General features: G+C 39.4%; 2 protein-coding genes across 5 annotated transcripts in view; both read left to right on the forward strand.

Moving 5' to 3' along the window:
* Positions 1-19,040, forward strand: part of epha6 (eph receptor A6) — a 241,189-nt gene extending 222,149 nt beyond the window's left edge. Inside the window, exons 12-17 of the mRNA XM_061723794.1 lie at positions 1,599-1,660; positions 2,064-2,273; positions 5,069-5,218; positions 11,789-11,982; positions 12,824-12,973; positions 16,863-19,040. Of these exons, the coding sequence (XP_061579778.1) occupies positions 1,599-1,660; positions 2,064-2,273; positions 5,069-5,218; positions 11,789-11,982; positions 12,824-12,973; positions 16,863-16,977 (881 nt within the window). The 3' untranslated portion in view covers positions 16,978-19,040. The remainder of the gene's footprint in view (positions 1-1,598; positions 1,661-2,063; positions 2,274-5,068; positions 5,219-11,788; positions 11,983-12,823; positions 12,974-16,862) is intronic.
* A 660-nt stretch (positions 19,041-19,700) lies between these two features.
* LOC133446484 (ADP-ribosylation factor-like protein 6) lies at positions 19,701-27,133 on the forward strand. 4 transcript variants are annotated; one of them, XM_061724516.1, is made up of 8 exons: positions 19,701-20,012; positions 20,225-20,275; positions 20,378-20,439; positions 20,541-20,609; positions 20,699-20,793; positions 20,874-21,003; positions 22,901-22,956; positions 26,649-27,133. In XM_061724516.1, the coding sequence occupies exons 1-8, from the start codon at positions 19,890-19,892 to the stop codon at positions 26,672-26,674; spliced, it is 612 nt and encodes a 203-aa protein (XP_061580500.1). In that variant the 5' UTR covers positions 19,701-19,889; the 3' UTR covers positions 26,675-27,133. The 4 variants fall into 4 exon arrangements, with proteins under 4 accessions (XP_061580500.1, XP_061580501.1, XP_061580502.1 ...); XM_061724517.1 differs by having other exon boundaries at positions 20,225-20,266; XM_061724518.1 differs by lacking the exon at positions 26,649-27,133 and adding an exon at positions 23,066-23,317.
* Positions 27,134-27,325: the final 192 nt, after the last annotated feature.

A 27,325-nucleotide genomic window follows, 5' to 3' on the forward strand; every position in this document is an offset into this window, starting at 1 on the left:
GAAGATAAGTGATGTGGGTTTATTAACTCACACAACTCCCTTTAGCAGCAACAGCCTCCATCTGATGTTTTCTGTTCCAGCTTATAACGCAAAGTGATGAGGATGAACTTTGGGGATTCAAGAATAATTGGAGTTGCTACGCAGTGCCTTTCTTTTCTTGTCGTCCCAACAGACAGCAGTGCATTTTTTTGCCAAAAAGTTCTACTTTTATCCTCAGTGCAGAATATTAAGGTGTATTTTTGTAAACTTGAGTTGAGTTTTTTTCACTTTGGCCTTCCGTTAACCTTTTTCTCAGTTGCTTTTTGAATATAGAAACATAGACACAGATTTTAGCAAGTTGTAGATGTTTTGGATTCTTTATCACCTCCGTCTTGATTGCTCGCTCTTGGACATGCACCTCTAGCCTGGGTTCAAGGTTGCCTCAGTTTCCACAGTTGAGGATTGTTTAACACCATTAACCTGAGATGCTTTACTCCCTTTTCCATCCTTGGGCATCCTTACAATATTTACTCTGCCGCCCAATGTAAGTTGATGTGATAAAGATGTTTTTCTATCTTAAGAGGGGTAGCCCTCGTCATTAAATAGACATGAATTGACATGAATTCCTTTACAGGCAGATGCAGCTCTAAAACTCATATTAACACTCTGGGAAAGATCTGACAACAGGTTTTTTTTGGCTGACTGAATTTCATACACTTTTTCAGATGCTGTAAATTCTTTATGTTCAACAAGAACGAGAAAAGAACAAAGATGTCTGTCATTAGTTTATGTATCATTAATCTTTCAGAAATCCACATTATGCCAAAGGGCAAATAACTTTGTCGTAGCTACTGCAAAACACCTGAAACATGCAACATAAAACACACAACACTTACTGTTGTTTTTAAAGAACCTTTTGACATATCTCTTCTACGTTATCATTTTACTCCAGGTTAAAAAGGGAAAAAATATTGACTTGAACTGGAAGGATAACATCGTGGTCTTATTTCGCCTTAGAAATACTTTTATTTTTTTGTTCCTGGGGTTTGGTTTACAGCTCACCAAAGGAAAAAAAAAAAACAAGCCTGGACAGTTGCCTTCCAGCGGTTAAGCAGTCAATCAGTAACACTGCAGGGATGCTCTGTAGGGAAACCAAAACACTCAGAGGAAAAAAGTGGGTCTGCACTTGTTACTAACCTATGTTTTGTGTCACACGTGGGCTGAATACCAATCAGATCCTGTATGGAAGGTCACACATGCTGAAATGGAAACGTTTTGTGAAATAAACATCTTCTCTTGATGTATTAATCAACATCAAGGGTCGCAATCCTTTTCTCTGTACCAGATTGCTATTGTTGCTTAACAACCACAAACAAGCCCTGCATCCCCTCCTCTGGAGTTTCTCAAGCCAAGCAAACTTGTTTTTGTGTTTTTTGTCCAGTTCGATGTGTCACCTGCATGACTACATATTGTTTCATCAGAAGGTAATTCAGGTTGATATTGATAGATTTACCAATGTAAGTCTTTTTCCAGTTCTGCCATTTCTGTCCCCTATTTCACCCCCCCAAAAAAATCTTGAAGAAATAAGCAGTGTTTGCGTTGTGTTTGTGTATTTGCAGGCAGGCCTGTGATGATCGTTGTGGAGTACATGGAAAACGGATCACTGGACTCCTTTCTGAGAGTGAGTGTTCAAGTGCTTATCGAACCCCAGCATGAATATCGCTGTCTGATTACGGTCTTTATCATAATATAGTCTAGTATCCTGGCATGTCTTTCAACTTAGACCATTGTAACACCTTGCAGGCGGATAAAACTCAACCTCAGTCCCTTTTGTGAATTATGACTAGTATGAAAGATGGGATGTATTTACTGCACCTCACTGTCCTGTCATTTTACTGCTTCATTTTGAAACAGTTTACTGTCTCTGTAAAAAGTTACTGAAATCTCTTGCAATATATTCTGCTGCTATGCACCTACTTTTATAGTTTCCTCTGTGTCTTTCCTTAGTTTTGTCCTCTTTCTCTAACATGAGCGACGCCATCTCTGTTTATTTTCCTCTGTATCCCGCGCACTGTCCCTGGCAGCAACACGATGGTCACTTCACTGTCATCCAGCTGGTTGGGATGCTGCGGGGCATCGCCTCGGGCATGAAGTATCTGTCAGACATGGGCTACGTTCACCGAGACCTGGCAGCTCGCAACATTCTGGTCAACAGCAATCTGGTGTGTAAGGTTTCAGACTTCGGCCTGTCCCGAGTGCTGGAGGACGACCCGGAGGCTGCTTACACCACAACGGTACACCCCAAACCCTAAAACTTACTTAGTGACCACTGAAGGGTGCCTTTTTGTGGCTGTAGTTATGTTGCAACACAAATGATTCCTTTAGGCAAGGTCATGTAGCTCTATTGCTTTCCTGTCCCTACTATCTGCAAAAACCTCCCAAAGGATCTCTCGTCTCTGTTGTGTCCAACGACAGCGGCATATGTCTTGCCTAGTACTGCAAAGAGCCATGGTGTTATATCACACACCACCAAGAGTGATTAATAACAAGTGGAAATCATAGCAGAGGTGATTAAGAGACTCAAGAATGTAATGATGGAAGAGAAAATGAGAGAAAAGCCAAGCAACAAACCAATAAAGACACTTTTGTTAAAGCACCTCAACCTCCATGCCTATAGGGGGAGCCCCTGAGCTAAAAATTGTAAATATTCTTATGTACTGACTAAACAGCTAAAAGTGAACTCTTCTACAAAATTAATTAATTAATGAATGTCTCTAGTGGACTCATTATCTCTAATCATAGGACACTCCTGTTCAAAAGTGGTTCCCTTAAAGGTCCCATGTTTTGCTTTTTCTGACTTTTGAAGGCTCAAAGTTTACTTAAACTTTACATAGTTTTTGGGCCATCAAGCTATCATTTTAAGAAGAATGTGATTAATTAAACACTATTTACAAGTTTTAAAAGAGCAAGCATACCAGAAACTTAAGTGGTTTTCTTTTTTTTTCTTTTTGCAACCACTTTCTGCTTAGCAAGCAGGATCAGCATATCCTGATTTCCCTTTCCCAAATTGATTAAATTTCACAAATTGATTAAAAAAGCAGCCTCCTCTGATAGTCTCTGTCGCTGGGGCATCTGACCGGCAGCAACATGTCTCGATTATTTTAGAAAGATAACCAATAACAGCAGAGTGAGCAGGGAGCAGGGTAACGGCAAGCCTGGTCTTAAACAGTATCTGATGGCCTCAAATTATAATGTTAGCTTCCCTGTTTATTTTTTGTTTTTTTTGGGTAGGGGATGTTTGTTTGGTGTTGAATCTTTAAACGTTTCCAACAGTATAACAAGCATATCTGTGTGGAACTGGTAAGAAACAAAGTGTTTCCATTGAGAGCGTAATGTCTTTAAATGTTACCTGCTCGGCTTCATCCTCCGTTATTAAGGATGCACTTACTTTTGGGAAAATATAGCCAACTGGTGAATGTGAGCGCATCAGCATTATCTCCTGCTCTGCGCATCTGGCCGCTCTGCAGGACGTCGCGTTTTGTTTCGATGCAGAACTTAAGAGTCCATCCGTCCATCCATTTTCATCCACTCTGAAGTTTAACAGTGTATATTATAAATCTCAGGACACAGTTTCTGCATCATTTTTTTTTCTACGTGAGCCGATAGACATACACAAGTAATCCTGTTGGAAGTTATTTAATTTCTTCATAATGGTAAAACTATTACTAAATTGTTTTAGCAATAAGTGACATTTTGAATTATCTGATATGCATTTACATCAGCTGCATTTATTTGTTGAAGTTAAAATACTGTAACATTCTACAATGAATACAATTGTTATTTATTTTATGGTAAAATGTTACCATTGATATTTCCCATGTCCACTTTTTTCTGCTAATGAGTCCAGTTGTATCTCATGACCATCGCTTTCAAATAAGTTTCTAATTCTCAATGTAGAAACACAATTACATTTTTAATTTTACAATTATAACAGATTTTACCAAACGGGTGTCTTGCTCTGCTCCTACTTAATTAAACCGATCAAATGATTCAAGTTCAGTTGCCTTATCTGTAATCTGCTACAGATAAACCTCCTAAACTCCTGGAATGAAAACGCAGCATTTTGTGTTGCACCTCCATTTCCTGGTTTACGTTGAAGTTACTGTGTGAGCAAAAACTGAGTTGAACTTTCTGATCTTCCAAGACAGTTGTTGAACTCCACAGAGGGGAGCTTAAAGGTGAGGTAAAGAGAGAGAGGAGAAAATGGCAGGCAATAAACACAAAATATTCTGAACATGGAGAACTTATGACAGCAGTTCTAGTGACATTTATCTGTGAGGAGGGTTTTTAAATGCCCCAGCATATGTTCGGGCCATGCTTTGAAAATCCGGAAGATGTGACAGATTGAGTCCATTGTGGAAATATTACAGCATGTGCCTATGTTTTTCTTTTTTTTTAGGATTTGTGCTTGATCAGTTTCAGTTTGAAACAGTGATGTGAACCCTGCGATAAAAGGCACAGCTGCAGGAGATATATCCAGCTTTTAATCACAGTGTAGCCAAAGTTTAGGGGTTAGAAATAATTGGATAGAAGATAAAAATGTGCAAACCTCTGAAGTAAAGTTGGCTCATTTACCCAAAAATATTTTGTAGCAAAGGGACTTTGAACATTTACAATATGAGCACGAGACCAGGAGCTGTCATGTAATAAACCTTCATGTCTCCTCCACCAAGATGAGAGTGGAAGCGGTGGGATGATGTTTGTGCTGTATATATGTTTGACTGTTAATCGGTTTGCCTTTCTCGCTGTCTGTCAGCACAGTTACGTTAAATTTGTTTCTTGACGCATGAAGAATTTCAACACGACCAAAGGAAGATTGTGTTGCAGAAAGGCATCACTTTCTCTTTTTTATAACTGCTAAATCTGGCATCTGGTGCTGTAGTTTTACTTCCATGTTTTTACCATCAGGACTTTGCATGTGTATAATCCAGTGGCAGCTTAATTTGTTTGTGTTTGTGTTTATTTCGTGTGTTTTTTACTACTATTGTTTTTTGTTGGGTTTTTTTTCATGCTTTTTGTGTTTGGATAGGGTGGTAAGATCCCAATCCGATGGACAGCTCCTGAAGCCATTGCTTACAGGAAATTTTCTTCTGCGAGTGACGCTTGGAGCTACGGCATAGTCATGTGGGAGGTGATGTCATACGGAGAACGACCATACTGGGAGATGTCCAATCAGGATGTGAGTACACGTCCACTTACACGTTGATCATGTCATATAAGAGGGGAGCACCTGAACCAAGCTTAAAAATGTTACAAAAACAACAATATGAGGGAGTGTAGTTACCTACACTTGAGAACTGTTAACGTTTTACATAGATAAAGAAATGGTAATGCAAGGACTGAGTCATAGTTCCATGAGAAAAAAGTCCCTTTTATAGGAATATACTCATTTTATTTTTAAAATGGCATTATGATACAACAGTACAATTGTAAAGTGTTCAAAATAAGAGCTGCATGGCACCTTCAGTTGTACTGTAGTATAAATTGCATAAAAAAGGAAAAATTGAATCTTTTTCTTTTTTTTCAAATTTGTTTATTGATTTTCCAGAGACATAACAAAGACATTTCCGTCATTTCGAGAGTCAACATAATGTCAATTATAACAAGTAAAAAAAATTCTGATAAGATCATATGAAATCAGATAAAAAATAACTAAAAAGGAAAGGAAAAAAACCCAAAACAAGTAAAACAACAACAAATATATGGTACAAAATCAAAACACAAATTGGTCACCCACTGCTAAATAAAAGTTCAATATGTTCACTACAACAGAGATAAATGAAAATCATTCCCAGCACGCTACAAATTCATACAGGAAAAACCCACCATTAGTAGACAATCAGCGCGGGTTACTCGGGAATAGCAATAAAAGTTAATCCCTCAACATGTGCTAAAAATGGATCCCAAGTTTTATTGAACTTTGCAAGTGAACCATGTATTGAGCATCTAACTTTCTCCAACTACACAAACTGAAGGATGTCCCTGATCCAAGAGGAATGAAAAGGCAGCGCAAAGGACTTCCACCTCAATAAAATCAAACGTCTAGCCAATAAAAAGACTAAGGCTACAATGTCAGCTTTATATTGAGGAAGATACAAAGCAGGAGGTAAAACTCCAAACAAAGTCGTACATGTTGTTGGATCAAATTGAACCTTTGTACAAACATAAATAGAGTTGAATGTCTGTGTCCAAAAATGTAATACTGAAGGGCAAGACCAAAATATATGGACAAGGGTAGCTGGAGCCTGATGTCATCTTATGCACAGGGATCAACATCATTATAGATTTTGGAGAGCCTAACTCTAGTGAGATGGGCACGAAGTCACGTTTTACACTGGGTCAGACCATGCCTAGCACAAATAGATGAGGAGAGAACCGGACGCAAAATGGCATCCCACAGCTCCTCTGAAGTCTCCTCCCGTTGGATTTTTATTTAAACTGTAAAGAATAAATACGATTGTCCATCCCATCCATCCATCGTCCGCTGCTTATCCGTTACCGGGTCGCGGGGGCAGCAGCCTCAGCAGGGATGTCTCACGCTCCATCGTTCCCTCACTCGTGAACAAGACCCCGAGATACTTGAACTCCTCCACCTGAGGCAGGACTTCTCTGCCCACCCGGAGAAGGCACGCCACCCTTTCCCGATGGAGAACCATGGCCTCGGTTTTGGAGGTGCTGATTCTCATCCCTGCCGCGTCGCACTCAGCTTCAAAATATGATTGTATAAACGTGAAATAGCACCCTAATGGTAGGAAATGGGATTAAAAAGGAGTCAATTGGAGAGGCCTCTGGAAGACTGGGGAAATTAGGGCTAAGATTGCGGATGAAACTACGCACTTGAAGATTTCTAGAAAAATGCTGGCAAATTTTCAAAGATTTCTCAGAGTTGCTGAAAGGATGGAAATATACCAGAAATAAACATGTCCTTGATGCCAAAGTCAGACCATGAAGAAAAATACCCATCGATTAAGGAAGGATGAAACACAGGGTTAGCTGATAAAGGTGCTAGGAAAGTAGACCAAAGTAGCGTCGAAATTGCTTCCATATTTTAATTGTGGATTTAACTAAGATATTATTGCAAAAAGGGGAGAGAGAAAAGCTAAGAGGAGCGTGGATAAGAGCAGCCAACGAAGCAGCTGATAAGAGTGCTAGGAAAGAGAAACACTGTAGACCAAAGTAGCGTAGAAATTGCTTCCGTATTTTAAAAGTGGATTTAACTAAGATATTATTGCAAAAAAGGGAGAGAGAAAAGCTAAGAGGAGCGTGGATAAAAGCAGCCAACGAAGTAGGTTTAGCAGAAATTAGCTCCATTTTCAGACTGGTGTCCCCTCCAGAGAGATCCAAAGCTGAATTACTCAAAGGATGGAAGCACATAAATAAAATCTCAAATTAGGGCAGGCCAAGCCCCCCAGGGTCTTAGGTCTCTGCAACAGCTCCTTTTGCAGAGGAACCTTCCCGTTCAAAAAATAAAATCAGTGATTTATTTGACAGGTAAAAGACAGGTATGCACTGAAAGTCCTTCTGTATCTAATCTTATAAAGGGACACAATTATTTTCAAACAAATCAGTCTCTAATCTGGATACCAAGGTATTTAAAGCCAAATTAAATCATTTTGAAGCTATTTGCAGCTATTTGGGCCTCTTGATTTAACAGGTCACTCTTGTCCGGATTTAGTTTATAACCTGAAATCTGACCAAATGAACTAAGGATGTCAAGAGCAGCTGGAACTGAGACAAAGAGATGGGAAACATATAGTAATAAGTCATCAGCATAGAGGGACACCTTCTGTTCAAGACGAAATCTAGTAATTCCAGTGATGTGTGGCTCTGAACGAAGCGCAATAGCCTGAGGTTTAATAGCAACAGCAAATAGAAGAGGACTCAGAGGACATCCCTGACGAGTAGAGCGGTACAAAGGCAAATGGTCTGAATGGGTGTTATTAGTTCTGACTGAAGCCACAGGGGATGAATAAAGCAACTTAATCCAAGAAATGAACACTTGGCCAAAAACCAAATCTCTCCAGAGCGTAAAAAAGGTAATTCCACTCCACTCGGTCAAAAGCCTTTCCCGCATCTAATGAAATTACAGCTTCTGACCCCACCGAAGTAGAAGGATTATAAACAACATTAAGAAGTCGTCTGAGATAAAAGAACCCATGCCTGTTCTGGACAAAACCCGTCTGATCAGGGGAGATTATCAAAGGCAAAACGGATTCCAGTCGCAGAGCTAATAATTTGGACAAAAGTTTTACATCTACAGATAAAAGACTAATTGGACAGTGGCTTGGGCAAAACAGAGGGTCCTTATTCTTTTTTAAGAGTAATGATATAGAAGCCTGACTTAGAGTCTGAGGTAATTTGGAAAGAGTAAAAGATTCATTGAACTTTTCAATCAAAACTGGTGCTAATTTGTCAAAAAGGGTCTTGTAAAACTTTATTGGAAAACCATCTGGGCCTGGACATTTTCCAGATAATGTAGCCCATTTGAGATCATCTATAGTGATTGGGCCCTCTAACCGCTCAGCAGTATCAACATCTACCTTAACCATATCCAGTGATTCAAAAATAGTATCCAGTGCTGACAGATCGGACTTGACCTCAGAGGTATATAGAGAGGAGTTAAACTGTTTAAACTGATCATTAATTTTAAGGTCAGTTTTGACACCAGAGGGAGTATGAATTTGTAGAAAGGAGGAAGCCTGTCAAAGCTGATGAGCCAAAAAGTTTAGTTGGCTTGTCTCCTGATTCATAATAACAATATTTAGCCTTAAATAAGAGCTCCTCAACCTCTGTTGTAGAAAAAACATCAAACTCAGCGTCAAGAGAGAGATGATCTTTATATACGTCAGGGGATGGGGAGGAAGCATAGATATCATTGAGCTGGGATATTCTTGACCTCAATTCCTTAAATGTTTTTTTCCTTTGTTCTCAGAGCTGCTTTATGAAATAATTTCACCTCTAATGTATGCTTTTAAAATCTCCCAAAGAAGGGAGGCGGAAATCCTTGGAGTACTGTAGGTTATAAGAAAAAAAATCTATTTGATGAGAAACAAACTTAACAAAGTCGTCATTGGAAAGTGAACACGTATTGAGATGCCATGGGGGGCACATACGTTTGTGTTCCTGTATGAACAACTCCAGTGTGGTCGGAGCGTGATCAGATATTAGAATAGTATTAAAAAAGCAAGACTAAACAGTATGGAGAAATCAGTTGTTCAGGAGAAAATAATCAATACGAGAAAGGGAATGATGTGCATGAGAGAAAAATAGAATACATTTTACTAGTTGGATTAAGAAAGGGCCATGGGTCAGAGACCGAGAACTCGTCCATAAAGGATAAAATGAACTTAGAAGATCTTGAGGGCACTCCAGGTCTAGTAGAAGAACGATCTAATACAGGATTAAGCCAAGAGTTGAAGTCACCCCCCATAACAAGTAGATGTGTAGACATGTTAGGTAACTCAGCAAACAATTGGTGGAAAAAATTGTCGTCATCCCATTGGCCAGAAACAGCGGCCCCGTTACAAACACAAACCTTCCATTGGGGTCAACTATAACATTCGAGACATAAAAGGAACAGATTTATGAATCAAAATTGCAACACCCCTGTACTGTTGAAGCTGGAATGAAACACCTGAATGACCCACTCCCCTTTAATCTGATATGGCTTGGAGATTTTAAATGAGTCACTTGAAGGAAAACAATATGAATACCTAACTGTTGTAGGTGGTGGAGAACCTTGCTATGTTTAGTAGGCTGATTTAGACTACTACAGTTCCAGCTAACAAATCTGAGTCCTGTCCCTGATTGTCGTAGCATCCGTGACTGCTGCATGCTAATCAAGTATTGGCGTACACTGCAGTGTGGAATGTATAACAATCACAGCGATAAAATAAAACCTGACTTAATAAAGTACAAAACACACAGAAAGAAAGAAGAGAGAACTCTTGCATGATTATTCGAATCACTCTCTCCTTGTGCCTTGATCCGTGGGGCTATTTGTAACTGATAGTTTGCTAAAAAGAAAATCCTTAAATATTCAGTCTTGAAAACAGCAAAACAACCTTAAGGTAAAGAGTGAAGAATGTACCAGCTGCATTCAAATTGCTTAGTCTTATACTTGATGATTTTAGAAGTGCAGTCAAGGTTGTAGGTAAACTTCCAGAGTAAGAAGAAAACTATGAGGAGCCTTGCTCGAGTTGGAATGTGCTTCTTTGGTCCCTGTTTGGTGTAAGGGGGCAATCAGAGGGAGTCTTTTCTCCAACTTTGCATTCCAACAATATCAAACATCAATACAATTGCAAGTCTTTAGTATTGACTTGTGCAAATTGTGACAGTCCATGATGTAAATGGAGTCAACCTAACCCTTAATGGCAGCACTATGGCTTGTATACCAACACATATTTCCTAACCTCAGCAACTGGCCATTGGAAATCTGAAATCTTCAACATTTATAGATGTTTACGCACACAAAAAGAAAGCAGTACTAGGATTTTTCGCAAGAACACAGTTATTGAAGGTTTTTCTTTTTAAATACTGCATAAGCTTTTCAGTTATAATTTGTGATTTTCTCAATGAGTTCCCTCAATATCACAAGAATGTTTTCCTGTTAGACTGAGTTTACTTTCCATTTTATCTGGTAAAGTTGTTGCCCTTTAGCCTGCTCTGTGACTGTTTACTGGCATCAAAAGCACACCCCTGAGAAGAAGGAGGTTGGGAACAGCAATACCACCAAAAGGATGAAAAAGATGAGGGGGGGAGCGCAGTAAAGGTCAGAGGTTCAGAGGACTTTGGTGCAGTCGAGGGGAGTTTAAAGCTGGGGATTCAGTGTGGCTGAGCAACCCGCTGATCCCTGGGCTGTGGTCAGGGATTGGAGGGAGCATGGTGGAAGCAGATCCATCCCTCTCTCCGCTGAGTGTGAAAGCTCCACGGTAATCCCTTCAACCCTTTACACACAGACCCGTACACATCTATAGTCGGGCGCTCCGTACGCACACACATTCTCTGAGGTCCCAGGGTTTGGGAAGGATTTGCGCTGTTTGGGGAATTGCTTAGAAGTGCTTTCCAAGGTAAAAGGCCGGCCAGGTCGCAAAACCTGCCCAACACTATTTCATCTGGTCAGCCACTTACGGCTGCTCCCCACACAGATGCATCACAGGTAGTTTACTGGCTGACGGAGAACTGAAGATACAGAACGGAGGTTAATGCACGCTATCATCTGAAATCATGACGGGATTAACACTGACATGTGGAAATGGATCGATAGTGCAGTTTAAGTGCAACAATAACAAGAAAGAACAAATTACGATATGATGACCAAACTGATAAAGAAGATAAAAGGTTTTCATAAAAAAAAATATAAATTAAGTCTTTACAACAATTTTGCTGCTTTCTGCTTTATTTACCATATTTTACTTTTATTTCAGTGCTCGGATCAAGAAAATGTGCATTCGAAGCCAATAAACATTTTTAACTGTCGCTTTCAAATATATACAAATAAGTGGAAAAGAGTGCCAGCTTACAACTCTTAAAACTTACAACTTTGTAAATGGAAATGCAGACACCCAGACTTTACACGCAAGTACGTAAAATGCCAGAGAGCTTGTCTTCGCCGGCAGCAGAACCCAAACAAAGATCTACCTTGGAGAGGTCTCCAACGAGTCAATATCCACTTATAAGCCAAATCAATTCTTACACAACAGCCTTCTCTCTCATCGGAGCCTTTTATCAAAGCCCGCTATTTTTCCAGGTGATTCTGTCCATTGAGGAGGGTTATCGGCTGCCGGCACCGATGGGCTGCCCCGTGGCGCTGCACCAACTGATGCTGCACTGTTGGCAGAAGGAGAGGAATCATCGACCCAAATTCACAGATGTCGTTTCCTTCTTGGATAAACTAATTCGAAACCCCAGCAGCCTGCTGCCCCTGGTAGAGGATCTCCAGAGGTACGGTATTGAACGATTACTGTCAAAAAACCAACAGCAATTTAGGCTAATTTAAGTGCATGTGTCAAGGAAAGCCACAGCAGATGTAAAAAGTCTATACGCCCTCATAACAGAGCAGGTTTTGAAGATATAAAGACACAAATAAAAACAGTATAGATGTTAACATTGTTAAATCGTTAATGTAATATTATAACAAAGAGAAATACTGAGAAATAAAAAATGTGTATTTATGAGGAATAACACTGGTAGTTTCTTTAGCAACTCTTTGCCGCTCATAGCTCTCAGCAGAATGCAACCCCAAACATTCACACAAATGCTACATGTGCCCAACAGTTTACACACTAGCTCACTTTTCTCTGATTTTAATCAGAATCGCTGTAATTGATGAGTATCTATCATTTACCTACTGGCATGATTTTGAATGTGAAAATCACTTTTGAAAATATCATTAAAGATATTAAATTCTGACATTTACTGTATGTCATTACGATTTCTATCTTTATATCTTATAAACCTGCAATTTTGAATGGTCATGTAGACTTTCTGTATGCACTGTACAGTTTATTTCAGTATCACCCCTAAGAGCATTATCAAATGTGTTATTTGGGGTGCAGTGAATGCAGAGCTATAACAGGACAACTCTCGTGAATCCAGGCAAAGATAAAATTACATATTTGAGGCCCATGCATGCTTTTCACTCCTATGCCAGCAACTATCCTCACATATGCATCCGGTGAACTTTGGGCCTTTTTGGTTACATTTCCAGCTCTAAGATGCTTCATAAAGACAGCCAGAATCTGATATTAAAGGATTTTATCTTCTTAAACTTTCCTTAAACCAGCCTACCAGAATCTCCGGGGGAGGAGATAGACTACCCAATGTTCATCTCTGTCGGTGAATGGCTGGACTCCATCAACATGAGTCAGTACAAAAGCAATTTCATGGCAGCAGGTTTCAACACGTTGGATTCCGTGGCGAGGATGAATATTGAGTGAGTAAAGAAACTTGATATAACCATTCCTATGTACAGGGCTGCACATAAGTGGGCCGCCAGAGCGCATGCGCCGTCAAAATCCACAGTGCGCTGTCAATCTTGTGCTGCGAAGCGCTTTTGCGTACCAACAGCTGGGGCTCATATTATTGGTTGTGGCCAGACCAGAATATTAATATTAAAAAATCTATTGCGAGACCTTTTCCCCAGAACTGCCACTCAAAGTTGGTACTGGCCAATCACAGCGCGTCCTTACTCCCCCTCCATGCTCGTTGGGCAGGAAGAGAGGTAAGGATCAGCTTTACTGAACAAACCCCGACACGTCTTATCAAAATGTCCAAGAAGCAAGCGCCATTAAGTAATTATTTTGGCGTTCCACCACCACCAACTACAAATAGACGCCAAACTGAACCACTACCCGAATCGAACAGAAAACGTGTGTTCGCCGAGAAGTGGCTGCAAGATGTTACGCGGCGACGTTCCCGTGCATCCTACCCCGTAAGCTCTGCGTTGGTGCAACGCGGAACCATAAATCAGCCAGTGTCCGTCACTGCTTGCAGCAGTTTCCTGCACCAGCAAGACACTGCTCTCTGATTATGGCTCAAAGTTTATGAAAACCCCAAATAAAAAATAAATTATAGAATATTTTATGAAATCAATAAACAATTCCATCATCAAAATTATAACAAATAAAGGTTCAACATATCTTGCTTTGCATGTAATAAGACTAGGTAATATATTAGTTTCACCTTTTAAGTTGAATTATTGAGATAGATTAACTTTTACACCATATTCTAGTTGAATTATTGAAATAAATTAACTTTTACACCAAATTCTAGTTGAATTATTGAAATAAATTAACTTTTACACCATATTCTAGTTGAATTATTGAAATAAATTAACTTTTACACCATATTCTAGTTGAATTATTGAAATAAATTAACTTTTACACCATATTCTAGTTGAATTATTGAAATAAGTTAACTTTTACACCAAATTCTAGTTGAATTATTGAAATAAGTTAACTTTTACACCATATTCTAGTTGAATTATTGAAATAAGTTAACTTTTACACCATATTCTTCACCTGAAGCAATATTCTACACCTTGGCTGATGTGGACATACAGAGCATAGGAGGCTATTTCAATGTTATTAAAGTATAAAGTTCAATGCTATTAAAGAACACGTTTTTTCATATAAAATAAACACATTTTTATGCAGTTAATAAGTTTTGGGGCTTTTTTTTGGCTCCTGCGCTGCTGAAATCGGGGCGTCCTTTATTTCTATTTCTGAAAGTTGGCAACCCTAGGTGCAAAATATGCCGTGAGCCTCTCAATCTGGCCGATAAAAACTGTAACTTTTATACTGACTCTACAGACTAACACGCACCATAATTTGTTAATTCATCTTTATAAGTGAATAAATATCGTTTTGCCTATAACTTATTCCTGCATCCCTCTTTTATCGATCCGGCGAGACGGGTCACCACGTTTTTGGAGCTCCAAGTCACATATCCAGGGGCTCCTCTGAGCACCAGACCAAAATAATTATGTGCAGCCCTGCCTATATAATCCCAATTCTGTAAAGGTTGAGATACTCTGTAAAATGTAAATAAAGACAGAATGCATTGATTTGCAAATCTCAAAACCCATATTTGATTCACAGCAGAATAGAGAACATATCAAAACATCTTGCATTTACTGTTGTGTAGCAACCAGTCTTCCTTTCAATTCAATTCAATTCAATTTTATTTATATAGCGTCTAATACAACAGAGTTGTCTCTAGACGCTTTCCAGAGATCCATACCCAGAACATGGAACATTCATTTCCATCCCAAAGCCACTATTACACCTCCATACCATCAGAGATGCAGACTCTTGAACTAAGGGCTGACAACAAATTAGAAGATCCCTGTCCTCTATAGTCTAGAACAGTGATTCTCAACCAGCGGACCCCTAGTGGTCCGTGGTGTGATTGCAAGGGATCCGTGGGTCTGTGATAATATATATATATATATATATATATATATATATATATATATATATATATATATATATATATATATATATATATATATTTTTTTTTTTTTTTTTTTTTTAAAGATCCTCTGACATTTATAAAAATAATTATTTTACTCAATTGTGACCGAGACCTGTATCTACCTAAACTACAGAGGGAAACATGACCTTCTTTTATTCTTTACAAGTGTAATTCGTTTTATTTTAATAAGAAATCTTGCACCCGTTTGCATAGTTGAAGTTACTGCATGACACTGTTAATTCAAACGTAACACGATCTGCTTCCTTTTCAAATTATGAGCCTCCTAGCGTGTCAGTGGGCATATACCATTCATTTCTTTGCAAGTTATTTCACAAGAAAAGCATTTTAAAGTTCAAGCTAGCACTCGAAATTGCAATAATATTAAAAAAAAACAGAGAAGAACACAATAGCACAGTAACACAAAGAAGAAGAAGATGAAAAGAAGAAGTAAATGATGATGGCTCGTATTAAAAAAAAGACTGCTTGTACCGAACGTAGCAGACTCTGAGCCACCGGAAAAGAAAAAGAAAACAGACTGCAAAAAGACACTTTACTAAGAATAATATATCGTGTTGGGATTTACAGCAAATTATTGGGACCTCAGCAACTTGAACTTTCCGGGGGGGAGTTGGGGGGGTCCTAAGAGTAGATCACACATTTTCAGGGGGTCCAGGAACCCAAAAAGGTTGAGAACCACTGGTCTAGAAGACTGTACAGCCATGATTTTAAAAAATAACTTAATTTTGACTCCACTTTACATGAGCTCTGACACAGAGAAGATGGCAGTGTCTCTGGATCATGTTCATATTTTGCTACTTCTTTACACGACAGAGCTTTAACCTGCGTTAACCTGTGTTCTTAGCGTCCACTTTCCCGAGGTTTCCTCAAACCCCTGCACTGATTTCTATAAAACAAAGCCATGTCGTGCCGCTCGGTGGTGCAGTGGGTTAAGCAGCGGCACATATACTGAGGCTACAGTCCTCCTCCTGCAGCGGTCGCGGGTTCGAATCCAGCCTGCGCACCTTTGCTGCATGTCTTCCCCGTTCTCTCTCTCTACCCCTTTCCAGTCTGCATCTCCAATAAAGGGCCACTAGAGCCCAAAAAAATCTTTAAAAAAAAAAAAAAAAAAAAAAAAAAAAAAAAAAAAAACAAAGCCATGTCTGTTTTTAAAGCAGGGCCGCCTCAGAGCCCAAAGAGCATCAGCATCCTTCCATTTTTGATGTTCAGGCTTGTCTCGTGCACACAAAGATTTCTTTAAATTCTCACTACTTTTTGATGATGTCATATTGCAGATGATAAGATATTGAAAGTCTTTACAAGTTGTAGATGCAGTTTATCAAAAATGAGTGTGACACTGGATGTGTTAAGTCTAAGTCAGTGTTAAGTCTAACAAAATAGTTCCACCAACAAGGAAACTTGGGCCAATTATGAGAATATATTCCTGCAAGTACAAACCAAAATTTACACCCGGTCATGTCACTGTCCTCCCCCAGAAATCCTAATTAGTTCCAAGATGTTCCTCCTCCTCTAAGTGTTTTTAGCATCACTTACTTTTCCAGCCTTTTGTTGCCATGGTCCCAACTTTGAGATGTGTTGCTGCCATCAAAATAACTTTAAACAATTATAATGTTTGACAGCAGGTTTCAACCTGATGTTTCCCACACTGGCGCGAGGGACAACCTGTTGTAGCACTTTTGATGTGGCACATAATCATTGTTTCTTATAATATAAACACTGCATGCACTAATGAGAGGCCCTCCAAAGCCAAGGTCAGAGATAAACCTTCACGTTTCTGGTTTAAGTGTTTCTCGTATGTTTGCATGTTTGTGTGTCCCCTCTCGGCCTAGAGATGTGAGGCGTACCGGTGTAGAGCTGATTGGCCACCAGAGGCGAATCGTCAGCAGCGCACAGACCCTTCACCTTCAGCTACTGCACGAACAAGAGAAGGGTTTCCATGTATGAGGACGACCTTTAACACAGCCTGGGATGGACAGGTAGACGGAGCAGATGGAAGTGAAGTGTAACCCACATGACGACAGCTACAGCTTGTGCCTGAGTCTGACGCCTCATGCTGGAGGTCACGGGACAGACTCCTCCGTGGTCTCCACACATCCCAGAAGACTTTTTCTACTCAACACTCCTCACACCGTATGCCTGGTTCTACCAGACTCCTACAGCCTGATAGACTTTTACAGAGTGGCGCTGGACCTCACTTATAGGGGAATGTAATGCCTTGTTGCAGCTGAACTTTGTGTGTGGAGCAACAATACCTAGAAATGAAGATTTACAACTGTAAACTACTGAATCTTTGGACTTTTTTTTCCTTCTTCTTGCTCCAAGTTATGTGCTCATGTAGCTGCTATAGGGTGTGCAATTGATTCGTTTCGTCCTTTAAAATGAAAAATATTGAAAATATTTTTATTTTCAGAGTTAAAACGTTTATTATGATAGTTTATTTGGATTGCTTCAGTTGCCCGCTCTCCAGAGAATATGATACATACGACATACTTGAGGAAGGAAGTGAAGCAAGTTAGGGGATTTTACTGAATGTTTAAGTGTATAGACAATTAATAATTACTGTTATAACCTAATATCAATATATGTGCAGTCCTGTATGTGAACGCCCTAGTAAATCTGGATCTTATTTAGATATTTTATTAAGGTTTTTATCAAAATTAGCAATACAGTATTATGCAGTCACCTCAGTATCTCAGAAACAGACGTAAGGAATTGTGCAAAGAGAGACTTCCGCTGATTCTTTGTGTCGATTCCAGGAGGTTCAGATGAGTCTCCATCCAAGTCTGAGCGTTCTTGGTTGTGATGTACTCACAGTTGTGGAATAAGCCTTTTTTGTTTGTTTGTTTTATTGGTTTTCTTTTGGTTGATTGTGAATGTCAAACTTTGCCTGAAAACAGTCCACGATCTCCACTGTCGTAAAATATGAATGTTCACAGACATAGATAGAAGATGTTTTACATTATTTGGAGATGTAGGAAAGACTTGTATGGTTATTTGTGTCACATGATTTGTTTTTTGCCTGGACACACACTCTCGCACACGCACACACAAGCACACCGGCTCACAGAATGCAGGCAGTGGTTTTCATATTTGTTTCGTAATTTTGGAGGAGAATAGTTGGCAGACTCTCAGATAGATTTGACATCATCTTGTGCATACATGGTGTTTGTGGCGGCATGAGGGACCAGTGTACAAATGTACAGCCTGAAATGAATGCTATTCTGATCTGCAGTTTGTTGCGATGTTCGGTGTTGGCGATTCAGAGCCAGACTTTCCTCAGTGGTAAATACGCAGTAGAGCAGAAAATGTGTATTAGTTAGGAGAGTTTTACGCAACAAAAGTAACTTGAGAGCTGGTAAAAGAAGACGGCCGTAGTTCTGTAGTTTGTGTCGTCAGAAGTGGAAGGTGGGAAACGCTATAAACAGCAGAATCATAACTCATCACCTGTCGTTTTTACCATCAGCAGTAATATGAACACATGCACAAGCACACGCAAAATGCCTTACAGACCGATAACCATGCAAGACATAAACACTTTAAAGTTATTTATAAGTTTCAGTGCAGTCACGGGACATAGCCATTAGTTTGAACTGTTTGAGAGTAAAAAAAAACCAACAACCTGAAGATACAGCTGTAGTTTTTATCACAAACTGGAGCTCACTGATTAATTTCAACCAGATCTGGAGATCTGTGCCTTCCAGTCACAGCGTAGTCATGCAGCCAGGCCTTGGAGAGTGGGAGAGGTGCACGCACACACCCCAACGCACACACACCTGCACACACGCTCCCACCACCACCCTCTACAAGATACTGAGATTATCAGATGCTGTTTGTTTAGCATGTTCTACTGCTGAGCAATGTTAGAACATTGTTTTGTACAAAGTACAAGTATACTTATAATTCTTGTATTTTATTTTTCTATGATTTCCAAAGAGATGTTGTAGATCTTGCACACTGTAAGAGGCAGTTACAGCGAATATTTATTTGCAAATAAAGACGAAAAGTTCTGGTGGTTGACTGCTCATTTAATTTTGTGGTGATTTTTAAGGTCAACGTAATTATGTTCAGCGTTGAAATGTGGGAGAAAAGCTCAGCCATCGGTGTTCTCCTCATGAAGCCTCAGCGTCAGTAAACGTAAGACTGAACTCCATCTCCTTAAACTGGGTTTAATGTGAATTAGTGTCGAGACTTTTATCCTTCTTTCAATTGAGAAATGTACATAAAGACTTGGGAGCTACTGATAACCAAAAGAGGGAGCTGTTGTAGAATGAGCAGCCATGTGAGATATTCTCCAAATATTATGAGAACTAAATATCAGAATTATATTGTCAAATTAGGAAGATCAAAGGGAGTTCTCACCACAATCAAACATGTGTACCTGTTATTTCTAATGGTTGTAGATTTGTTGCAGCTATTGCTACTGATTTGACTCATAGTAGAGACTGAGAGCAGCAGCAGAGAGAGCAGAAGGATAAGCTGCAGTTGTCTCGTTCCCTCCCTTCAAGGGGCCCAAAGCAAGAGGTGGCCCTACGGAGAGGTAAAGTGTTAGAGTGTAATAAATCAAATGCATCAGGATGGGGGGCCTGCAAAGCTCCACACTCCACGAGCAGGTCACCGAGTGGTTCACTGGGCTTAATTCGCCCTAATAGGATTACGTGTCACAAGCTGGGATGGCCAGGCAGCATCTCATCTGTTCACAGACAAATACGGCAAAGCGCCATTCACGGCTGCAATTTATCCTTAATGTTTGCTTTCAGGGGAATTTGCAAATCTACCACAGTTGATTAACGGTAACCCGGACCATCTATGGGGTAATGTGTTGAAAATTTAAATGATATAGCGTCAGCTGAGCGTAAATGGGGCTGCTGGATAAGCTGTCAGGCTGGCTCGGCCTGAAGAAGAAAGAAGTCAACGTTTTGTGTCTGGGACTGGACAACAGCGGCAAAACCACCATCATCAACCAACTCAAGCCGCCTAATGTAAGTGCGTGACACTGAGCTTCCACAGATAGGTATTTTGGAAACCTTCCTGCAAATCTTGTGGAACTGAGGCGCTTATAGTCCCAGTCCGGACATGCAGGTCCACAGGCTCTTTCACAGATCATTTCTAACGCCATTACAATATGTGTTGGGATGCATATTGTAAGGAGGCCTGTCCACATCTTTATTTCACTGCAATCATTCGTTTTCAGCATCCAAATCATTTAGGTCCATTGTCAGAAGAATGGAAACATGTTAGTCAGGTAAAGCCCATATCATACTTTTTCCCGCCATTATTTCTTTGTTGACATACTCTCGCCATTACTTGTGTGTTTTTGTGTGTTTGTGTGTGATGGTGCATGCAGACACAGGCACAAGAGATCGTCCCCACCATCGGCTTCAACATTGAAAAGTTCAAGAGTTCGAGGTAGAACGCATGAGACATTTAAGTTTTTTAATGCCAAATTCAAAATAATGAATCCATTAGACTATTACTAAACTGTCTTTCCTGTTTCTCTCTGCATGCAGCCTGTCGTTTACAGTCTTTGACATGTCCGGCCAGAGCAGATACAGGAGCTTATGGGAGCATTATTACAAGTACGAAGCACAGGCTTCAACGACCTGTTTCTACGTCAAAATGTATCGTCACTCTGCCAATTCTGATGTATCCTCTTGATTTTCTGTAGGGAGAGCCATGCTATCATATTTGTCATCGACAGCAGCGACAAACTGAGAATGGTAGTTGCCAAGGAGGAGCTGGATACGTTTCTTAACCATGAAGGTGCAAACAAAACCCAGCAATGCATTCTCAGGCTGATTTAAAAAAAAAGATCTTGTCCTGACGTTGATCTACTTGTCTAGATATCCGAAGCAAAAACATACCAGTATTGTTCTTCGCCAACAAGACGGACCTGCGGGACGCCATGTCATCGGTGAAGGTGTCACAGATGTTGTGTTTGGAGAACATCAAAGACAAACCCTGGCACATCTGGTAAAGTATCTGTTATCCTGGTTTCACTTGCACTTAGAGGCAACAGCTACAGTATAGTGTTACAGGTCCAGAAGAAAAAGCAATGAACATGCATCCAACCCTTACAGTGGGGAAAAAAAGTATTTAGTCAGACACTAGTTGTGCAAGTTCTCCCACTTAAAAAGATAAGGCCTGTAATTTTCATCACAGGTATATCTCAACTATGAGAGACAAAATGAAAAAAATATATAGAATTTGCAAATTGTAGTGGAAAATAAGTATTTGGCCAATAACAAAAGTTCATCTCAATACTTGTTATATACCCTTTGTTGGCAATGACAGAGGTCAAATGTTTTCTGCAAGTCTTCACAAGGTTTTCATACACTGTTGCTGGTATTTTGACCCATTCCTCCATGCAGATCTCCTCTAGAGCAGTGATGTTTTGGGGCTGTCGCTGGGCAACACGGACTTTCAACTCCCTCCAAAGATTTTCTATGGGGTTGAGATCTGGAGACTGGCTAGGCCACTCCAGAACCTTGAAATGTTTCTTACGAAGCCACTCCTTCATTGCCCGGGCGATGTGTTTGGGATCATTGTCCTGCTGAAAGACCCAGCCACGTTTCATCTTCAATGCCCGGCTGATGGAAGGAGGTTTTGGCTTAAAATCTCAAGATACATGGCCCCATTTCTTCTTTCAGTCGTCCTGGTCCCTTTGCAGAAAAACATCCCCAAAGCATGATGTTTCCACCCCCATGCTTCACAGTAGGTTTGGTGTTCTTTGGATGCAACTCAGCTTTCTTTCTCCTCCAAACACCACAAGTTGTGTTTCTACCAAAAATTCTATTTTGGTTTCATCTGACCATATAACATTCTCCCAATCCTCTTCTGCATCATCCAAATGCTCTCTAGCAAACTTCAGACGGGGCTGGACATGTACTGTCTTCAGCAGGGGGAACGTCTGGCACTGCAGGATTTGAGTCCCTGGCAGCGTAGTGTGTTACTGATGGTACTTTGTTACTTTGATCCCAGCTCTCTGCAGGTCATTCACTAGGTTCTCCCCGTGTGGTTCTGGGACCTTTACTCACCGTTCTTGTGATCATTTTTACCCCACGGGGTGAGATCTTGCGTGGAGCCCCAGATCCAGTGAGATTATCAGTGGTCTTGTACGTCTTCCATTTTCTAATAATTGACCCACAGTTGATTTCTTCACACCGAGCTGCTTACCTATTGCAGATTCAGTCTTCCCAGCTGGTGCAGGTCTACAATTTAGTTTCTCACGTCCTTTCACAGCTCTTTGGTCTTGGCCATAGTGGAGTTTGGAGTGTGACTGTTTGAGGTTGTGGACAGGTGTCTTTTATACTGATAACCAGTTAAAACAGGTGCTGTTAATACAGGTAACGAGTGGAGGACAGAGGAGCCTCTTAAAGAAGAAGTTACAGGTCTGTGAAAGCTAGAAATCTTGCTGCTTTGTAGGGGATCAAATACTTATTTTACAGAGGAATTTACTAATTAATTCAGTAAAAATCCTACAATGTGATTTCCTGGATTATTTCCGCCCATTCTGTCTCTCATAGTTGAAGTGTACCTATGATGAAAATGACAGGCCTCTCTCATCTTTTCAAGTGGGAGAACTGGTGGTACAATTGGTGTCTGACTAAATACCTTTTTGCCCCCCTGTATTTCCTCAGTCTGTGTTTCCTATTTTCCACAATTCAAAGGTTAAACATTACAGAGACAAACAGCAACTTGCAGTTACTCAACAGCCTAGCTCTTCGCGTGCATGTGTGTTTTCCTTCTTGTTTACTCATTAGACAGCTGGAAGGATTAAGGGCTATACAGCTTTAAACAGGTCGGAAAAGTCATGAGAAAGTGACTCCGTGTCACCGCCTGCTCACCTGCTGGACATCTTGTTTTTCAGTGCCAGCAATGCCATCAAAGGAGAGGGCCTGCAGGAAGGGCTGGACTGGCTACAAGGTAACACCTGTTAAGTACATTACAGATAATTAACATAAATGGCAAAAACAAAACATTTACAGAGATGCTGATCGTCAGTGTGTCTTGGTTTCTTTTGTCACACCCATAGATCAAATTGCACAGTAAGTATCATGGTGCTCAGTTGTGTGAACACGTGACGTGATTGTGTTGGTAGAAGTGATGTCACTATTGGTCTGGGTGGGACTTAAAGGTAGAGTAAGCGATTTTCAGATGATGCGATGTTTGTTATTTGAAAGAAATAAGAAAACGTGCTCCACCACGAGCAGGAACCCTTTTCCTGTTGGCAGTTGGCCGGAGCAAAGATTATTATGGTATGGAGTACAGACGGCCCTTCGTTTGCTTCTAGTTTACAGAGCCAGAGCTGTGTGTGAAGATTTTTTTTTGTTTTTCTTGTTTTTTTTTTTACAGTGTATGTAGAAGATGGCCAGCTAGAAAATGTTGAGGACATATTCACTGAAAGAATTAGTGTTCTGGATTAGAAAATCATGTAGAATCGCTAACCCTAACTTTAAATAATGGGAGGGCAAATCCATGTCAAATGATGGATATTATTTGGAAAAATCTGATGAAACTGGCTTCGGCAAATTTGTTGGTACCTTTAACTTAATATGTTGTACAATCTTTTGAGGCAGTCATGGTAATCAAGTGATTTCTGTAACTCTAAGTACTTTAGTTCTCATGAGCAAACTGCTTCAGCTGTCTGGAGTTTGAAGGGTTTCTTCTCCAGACTGCATGTTTCTTCCACCGAATCAATAGGATTTAGATCAGGGTTCATAAAAGGAAACTTCAGCATAGGGCTGGGCGATATATCGAGATTTTAATATATATCGATATATTTTCAAACGCGATATGGTATGAGACAATATCGTTTATATCGATTTAAAAAAAAAAAAATTTTTTTTTTTTTTTTTTACATTTTTTTTATGATTTTGATATAGCTTATTTTGTGACAAATTGACTTGAATGTTTTATTTGAGATTTGCACAAATGTTTTGTTATTTGCACAACTGTCAACCTCAGTGGAAAGGTCTGCCTGTTACTGTCTACATTGTATTAATTGCACAGTGTATTTTAATTTAATTGTTATGCAGGAAAGAGATATGTTTTATTTTATTCAAGAAGCATTTTTATTCTATATATGCAGGCAGTTTATTTTTATTTCATTTGTTTTATACATTTTGATATTGTGCAGACCTCTGTTAATAAAGGTACCTGTGTGACATTTGGCACGAGGCTTTGTATTAAAACTGACTGTTTTATTAAGGGTTTGCCTCAGGAAAAAAATAAGAGATGCTATGCTATAATGCTTTGGGGGAAACCCCAATTAAGGCACAGAAAAAAATATCGAGATATATATCGAGTATCGCCATTCAGCTAGAAAATATCGAGATATGACTTTTGGTCCATATCGCCCAGCCCTACTTCAGCATAGTCCAATGTTTTGTTCTTAGCCATTCTTCGTTGTTTTTCTCCCGGGGCCTGCAACTGAGACCGAGCTTTCTGACACTGGGCTGGACTGTTGTCTCCTGAATTGAGTCTTGAGAAGTCATCGGACCTGCACAGATTTAAGTATCAGATGCAGCAAAGCAGCCAGAAAATAACCATGTTTCACGTCTTTGTTTCCAGTCTCCTAGAAGCTTTGTGGTCTGTCAAAATGCATTTGGACAAATTCCAGTCTCACTTTTTATGATTTTCTCTCAAAAGTGGATTCCTCCTCAGTAAATCCACTTTGGCTCAAACCGTGATGGATTGTTTGATCTGACACTGATGTTCCTCGACATCAGAGTTCACCTTGAATCTTTGGAAGTTGTTCAATCAAATCAAATCAATCTTTATTTGTATAGCGCTTTTCATGCAAATAAAAATCCAACACAAAGCGCTTTACATAAAACATAAAACTTAATAATGCCCCCCCCCCCCAAAGCAAGACATGCTAAAACCAGCATAAGAACAACGTAAAACCATAAGACCATAAAACCTGGGTTAAAACAACAAGAACAGCTAGTTAAAACAAGGGTATACAAGAAAGACTAATATGAATCAGCTAAAAGCCAATTTAAAAAGGTGAGTCTTGAGCCTGCTTTTAAAAACATCAATAGTCTCTGCGGCCCTTCTGGGATCTTCGGTTACCATTTCTCTTACCCATCTCTTCAATTGTGTCATCAGTTTTCCTCTTACTCAAGAGCTACAGTCCAGTGGATCCAAAACTCCTGAATGAAATTTAGCGCTGTTGTCTCAGGAACATAAAGCTGCTTGGAGATGGTCTTTTATATCCTTGTCTTGGATTTTGTTTCTGGTCTCCATAACTCTCCTTTGCTTTCTCTGGTCCGTGTCCAGTGTGGTTAACACTGTATCCTCCAACATTAGTGACGACTTGTTACCCTTTAATTAGTCCGACTGAGGGTTGACACCCGTGTTAATTACAGGACACACTTTAATTTCACGTCACTATGGTCAAATTATTTTCTTTAAGGGTACGGATTTGTCCTGGTCAGGTTCATTAGTTGTTTTGTTTTAAATGATTCTGTTGAACCACAATTCAAAAGCAATGTTTTATTTTCATTAGTTGATTTTCAGTAAACTATTATTCATTATAACATAGGTCAGTTTCAAGTAGGGTTGCAAAGGGGTGGAAAATTTCCGTTAAATTTCCGGAAACTTTCCGGAAACTTTCCATGGGAAGTTAAGCTGGGGAATTTTGGAAATATTCCAAATTGGAAACTTTCCATGGGAATTATGGGAATTTATGGGAATTAACTGGAAATTGGGGGTAATTTTAACAAACTGTATCATATCCAAACATAAATGTAAATATTTATTTTGTCATAAGCAGATATCCATGCAAGATAATACAAAAACATGACATTTCAACAGATTTATTTGAGTAGAACTTTAGTTTTTATTCTTGTATGAACAATTATTTTAATGAACAACAAAAACATGAATGTATTTATTTAATATTTGCAAGTTAAACATTAATACCATTATAGATCAAATATATTTACCCCGTAATATTATCAAAACTTACTTGACTTTATATAGTCCGTGGGCTCAAATGTGTGGCTTCAATAGTCTTGTGCTTTGAGCTCAAATGTGTGGCCTCCAGGCTTCAAGAAATCACCTGTGCATGTGATGGAGGAATGCGCAGTGCATGTAGGGGGTGTGGCCTCAATAGCCCTGCAGTAAGAAATGTGCTGTGTGCATGTGATTGAGGAGTGTACTTGCATTAAATCTGGTTGTTTTAGCCAAGACTATGCTACAATATATTTCCCCCAACTATATTTAAGTTCCCTGTTAAGGGCCAACCTTCAATTCTGTAAATTTCTTATTTATTCCCGTTAATTCCCATATATTCCCGTTAATTCCCATATATTCCCGTTAATTCCCATGGAAAGTTTCCAACTTTGAAAATTCCCGGAATTTTGCAACCCTAGTTTCAAGTTATTTCAGTACTTCCTTTCTTTAATTTGTGGATACCAGCAGATATGTCCATGTGTACGTGTATATCCTTACCCTTCCCTACTAATAATAAACCGTTTATGAAGGCTTCTATGTTACGCTGCATATTGTGGCGTTTTCTCTCCTGTCCTTGTGTTGACTGCATGTCGTTTCCAGCTAAACAATCCCCTACCACAGATCACACACAAAAAGATCTTCTCTTCTTCTTCTAGATCATATCAAAACGATGAACAAATGAACAATCATTCCTGATCATGGAGAGATGGATCAAAGAACTGGAACTTTCACTGCTCAAAGTTTTCATCAAACTGGATGTTGTAGGCCTTAAACTTCACTGTAAAACAGCTAAGTAGTTCCTTCCTGTTCTACACCTTCAAACCCCTATTTAGCTTTTCTTTTTTTTTTTTTTAAAAGGAGTAGCGCAATTTAAATATGACAAATGGGTAAATTGTTTAACACGCCTCCCGATAGATCCCTGTCTTAGATTAATATAAACATATAATGTGAAAGCCATCTGAACTGAATGCAGACACAAAATGTATTTACTTTTTTCTGTATACACTAATATTGATTTTTTTTTAATCTGTTGCTTTTTTCTTTTTTAATTCAACGACACACGTTTTAATAATTTCATCCACTGCACAATTTTGAAAATGCTGTTAATGTCAAATGTTGCACTAAGTGGAGATAAATAAAAGCTTGGTATTTGCTCAGCGTGTTCATTTTTTTTTGAGTTATCAAAGTTATCACACCGCATAAAAAACAGCAAAATGACCAAGTAAATATAATAAGTTTAATAACTTACACAGAGAAACATGTCAATTCTATCACAACTATATTTACATGGAGAAAACCAAGTACCAAATAAATAGTTTTACTGCGAATAAAT

Source organism: Cololabis saira, chromosome 6 (genome assembly GCF_033807715.1).
Source record: "Cololabis saira isolate AMF1-May2022 chromosome 6, fColSai1.1, whole genome shotgun sequence".
Classification (NCBI taxonomy): Eukaryota; Metazoa; Chordata; class Actinopteri; order Beloniformes; family Belonidae; genus Cololabis; species Cololabis saira.

Coding starts and splice junctions, on each gene's coding strand:
- LOC133446484 (XM_061724516.1), top strand. CDS start 19,890: ATGGGGCTGCTGGATAAGCTGTCAGGCTGGCTCGGCCTGAAGAAGAAA. Junction 20,440..20,540: donor GAAAAGTTCAAGAGTTCGAG/GTAGAACGCATG, acceptor CTCTGCATGCAG/CCTGTCGTTTACAGTCTTTG. Junction 22,957..26,648: donor AGGGCTGGACTGGCTACAAG/GTAACACCTGTT, acceptor TTCTTCTTCTAG/ATCATATCAAAACGATGAAC.